Raw genomic sequence first — 3490 nt, 5'->3', positions numbered from 1 at the left:
CCCCCCCCCCCCCCCCCCTAAAAACACCTTCGCACTTCCCCAGCAGCATAAAAAAATTCTAATTTGTATCTTGATACAATATTAATATGCATTGTCCATTACACTGGCGCAGCACCTAGTGGCCATTAGAGGAACTGCAGCTTAAATACATTTTAATAGGATTTTGATTCCTCACAGTCTTAGTTTTTGTAAGTGTAAAAAATTGTCCTGAAGTTAATAAGAACACTGTAACACCAAGTTAATCTGGGAACACAAGAACTTTCATAAAAATAAGTTTGACAAGCAGTCAGAATATACAACCCACAGCGTACTTGTCATAGCTGTGTAGCAGCAGTACAGTGACGGGTAATTCCTCCTCCCTGGTCCTTTTATCGGTGAATGAAGTGGTTTCTAGACGCTGTTCCCGGCGCAAAGACAAGCTGAGTCGACGCAGGACCTTCAGTTGACTGAACATGTGCACGAGTCGCACGCAGTTAACCAAAGAGGGATTTATTGTTAGGGGTCGGAAACGACTATTTAACACTAAAAAGCAAAAGTTAAAGAGGTAATGTTTCTCTAGTTGTCTTGCCAGCCTAACAGCTCATGCACACTAACATTTATCTGCTTACTATTCATCTGGTTGACATTAAAGTAGTTGCCAGGCATTTTACCCCACCTGGGAACAGCTGCAAGTCCTCGTACCTAATTAATACCTGCTAACTAATCCATAGCATGGCCTTTTGTTTTACCGACAGGCAAAACTATAAAAAATAAGACCCAGATGAACCGGATCAAGTCAGGGCGGTTCCTGCTTGATCTGGTTCTGCTGCCAGAGGGCACACACGTCGCCTGTGTCTTGCATTTCAAAGACTACAGGCAGGCGGCGGTAACCTGTTCATCAATCAAAGGGACTCCCATCCCAGAATGCTCTTCCTCTGCACTGTGGAGGAGGGTCTGGCAATGCTTTCCAATGGTTTGGGATGAATCTTGTCTGTCTGGAGTCTCCTCCCCCAGTCCAGAGACTACACAGCTTACCTGTGGCCACCAACCACACACACACACACACACACACACACACACAATTTTGGTACATGGGTTAATACTGTATATTTCTTGATATGTTTGATACTGTGGAGTACATGTAGTGTTCTACTAAGATGCGGTGTGTGTGTGGGGGGGGGGGGGGGTCGCCTTCTCTCTGCCTCTTTTACCTCCCTCTCTTTCTGAGGGGAGACGTTCTCTCCGTTACTTTTCTCTCTCGTTCAGGCTCGTGACTGAAAAGCTGAAGATCCCCGTTTGGTTGGAACTGATCACCTGAAGCACATTCCTGACTCTTGTGTCCGTGCGGTCGTCTTCTCCACACTCTTTCCTGTTGCGACAACACGTGTCTAGTTCTTGCTGACTCACATGTATATAAAGTGCATATATGTGTACACATGTGCAATACACGCTATTCGAGCAATCTATTACTGTGACTATAATTGATGATGGTATTTGTCCCTTTTTGTTCAACAATTCCGTCCGTTCTTTCCCTTCTCGTCCTGATTTCCTGTTGATGAATTGTGCTGCAGGAGCTTAAAAAGGGAAGACTTGTGATTCTTCACATGCAAGTTTCATTTCAGGGGTTTGTGGACATTTTTATGAAGCCCTATTGTTTTTGTTTTTTTATTACTCTCACTGTAATGTGAAGTTAATCTTGATTATTCTTCGTTTTTTGTTTTTTTAAGTGGGCCTGTTAAACTTGTCTGGAAACTCAATAAAGCAATTCACTGACTGTCGGTGCATTTGTGAGAACAAAACCTGCGTTCCAGCCCCCCCACAGTTCCCTGTAGAGACCTCAGTGGTCCCCGAACACTGGATCTGAAGTCTTTTTCATATTCAGCCTTGGTCCAGAATTCCAGCCACTAGAGCCTTTCCTGGGTCTGTAGCTTCTGAACTTGGAAACCGGAGCGCATTAGCATGCGGATGGTGAGGTCCTTCCTGGTGCAGAGAAGGCGGGGTCAAGGGTCAAGGACTGTTATATACTATATAAACCATGGCCTGCCAATTCGGCCGTACCATTGGCTACCATGCTGGAGGGGGTTTAGGTTGGCTTTATCTGGATTAGTTGGAATTGTGTCCATCTTGGTTTTCCCCGTGTGTGTAATTTGAGGATTTTTGGAGGTGGGGAGGAGGATGCAGTCTAGACCGGGTTCATAGTTGCAATGGGTGCTGTGCTAAGCTAAACACTAAAGAGGAAGAGTTGGCCGCTTTGAAACCCTTCTGCTGGCAGGACAGAACATCTGCAGTGTTTCACTGTTTTGGCATTTTATGAAAACAAAATGAGCAAGGGTTAACTTAGATTGTGTTTCCTTTTATGTAGGCCAGATATGAAGTTCTTTGTGTATTTTTTGGGTGAACAAAAACCTTTTCAACAGAAGTCCTGTTTCCCTCATTGCTTTATTGCTTGGGCATTTGGCCAAAATGAAACTCAATCATAAATCAAATTCATTGTTAGTGGCAACCCCATTTTCCAAGATAAATCTCCTCAGTCAAATGGAATGAGTCAGTCAGGTTCCTGGTGGCCACATACAGAGGAAACACAGAGAGCCCTACAGGCTGTTTTAATGACCTGCTTCATGTAGTTGTCCTGGAACGTCTTTAATATGACTCTGGAAACAGTTGAGGAATGAATTATAGATATTTGATGCTGATTTGAGCGGAGAAAGCATCACATCCAAATCAGCTGATATCCCTAAACGATTTGTCAAACATTGTCCATTAGAGAACCCGTTTTATACGAGGCCACTTCCTTTCTGTGCTCTAGCTCTCAGGTGAGTAGATCTTGATGAGGTGTTGCGGCTCGGTGGGATAGCCGCTAACCGGGCAGCGGCGGTTGGCTTTCACGTACACGTAGACGCAGCGGTAACAGAAGACGAAGCCCGAGGTGGACAGCACCGTGGCGTTTGTGCGAAGCTTCCGGCACAGCGGACAGGTCCTGCTGTCTCCGCTGCGATTGGCCGAGGCGGGTGGAGAGTCCTGCTGCAGGTGGAGGGGGGGCGGAGGAGCCGGCAGCGAGGTGAGGGCCTTCATTGTGCTCTGGTTGTCTGATGAGTACCACCACTCCAGGAACTGCAGGAAGAAGACGCCCAGCGAGAGGGAGGTGGAGAGGGACACGGCCGCGGCCCGCGCTGCCTGAGACGTCAACCACCACGCTCTCTGCACCAGGCTACACACACACACACACACACACACACACACACACACACACACACACAGAAAAACACATTTCCCTCATCAAACATCTCTAACTGTCTTTTATGAGCTTTTCTATTACGAATGTTTTAGAGTCTATATTAGTCCATGGGGTGGATTGGGATCTCTCTCTCTCTCTCTCTCTCTCTCTCTCTCTCTCTCTATTAGTGCATGTATAGGACCTGAGCATGTGTGTGTATTTCAGGCCTGTGTGTAGTCTGTAATGACAAATTTCCCCATAGGGGATTTTATATATATAAAAAAAAAAAAAAAAAAA

At 45.8% G+C, this 3490-nt stretch overlaps 2 protein-coding genes across 3 annotated transcripts in view; one reads left to right on the top strand and one right to left on the bottom strand.

The window, feature by feature from the left end:
• Positions 1-3490, top strand: part of LOC117958716 (phosphatidylinositol N-acetylglucosaminyltransferase subunit Y-like) — a 20557-nt gene that overhangs the window by 12309 nt on the left and 4758 nt on the right. Inside the window, exon 2 of the mRNA XM_034895289.1 lies at positions 2744-2750. The gene's annotated coding sequence lies outside the window, so the exon portion shown is untranslated. The remainder of the gene's footprint in view (positions 1-2743; positions 2751-3490) is intronic.
• pex12 (peroxisomal biogenesis factor 12) overlaps positions 2604-3490 on the bottom strand; it is a 4312-nt gene continuing 3425 nt past the window's right edge. For both annotated transcript variants that reach the window (XM_034895285.1, XM_034895286.1), the window contains exon 4: positions 2604-3187. In XM_034895285.1, coding sequence (XP_034751176.1) covers positions 2782-3187 — 406 coding nt within the window. In that variant the 3' untranslated portion in view covers positions 2604-2781. The remainder of the gene's footprint in view (positions 3188-3490) is intronic.

This window comes from Etheostoma cragini, chromosome 15 (assembly GCF_013103735.1).
Source record: "Etheostoma cragini isolate CJK2018 chromosome 15, CSU_Ecrag_1.0, whole genome shotgun sequence".
NCBI classification, from domain to species: domain Eukaryota; kingdom Metazoa; phylum Chordata; class Actinopteri; order Perciformes; family Percidae; genus Etheostoma; species Etheostoma cragini.
This window is presented reverse-complemented; position numbering and strand designations above follow the sequence as displayed.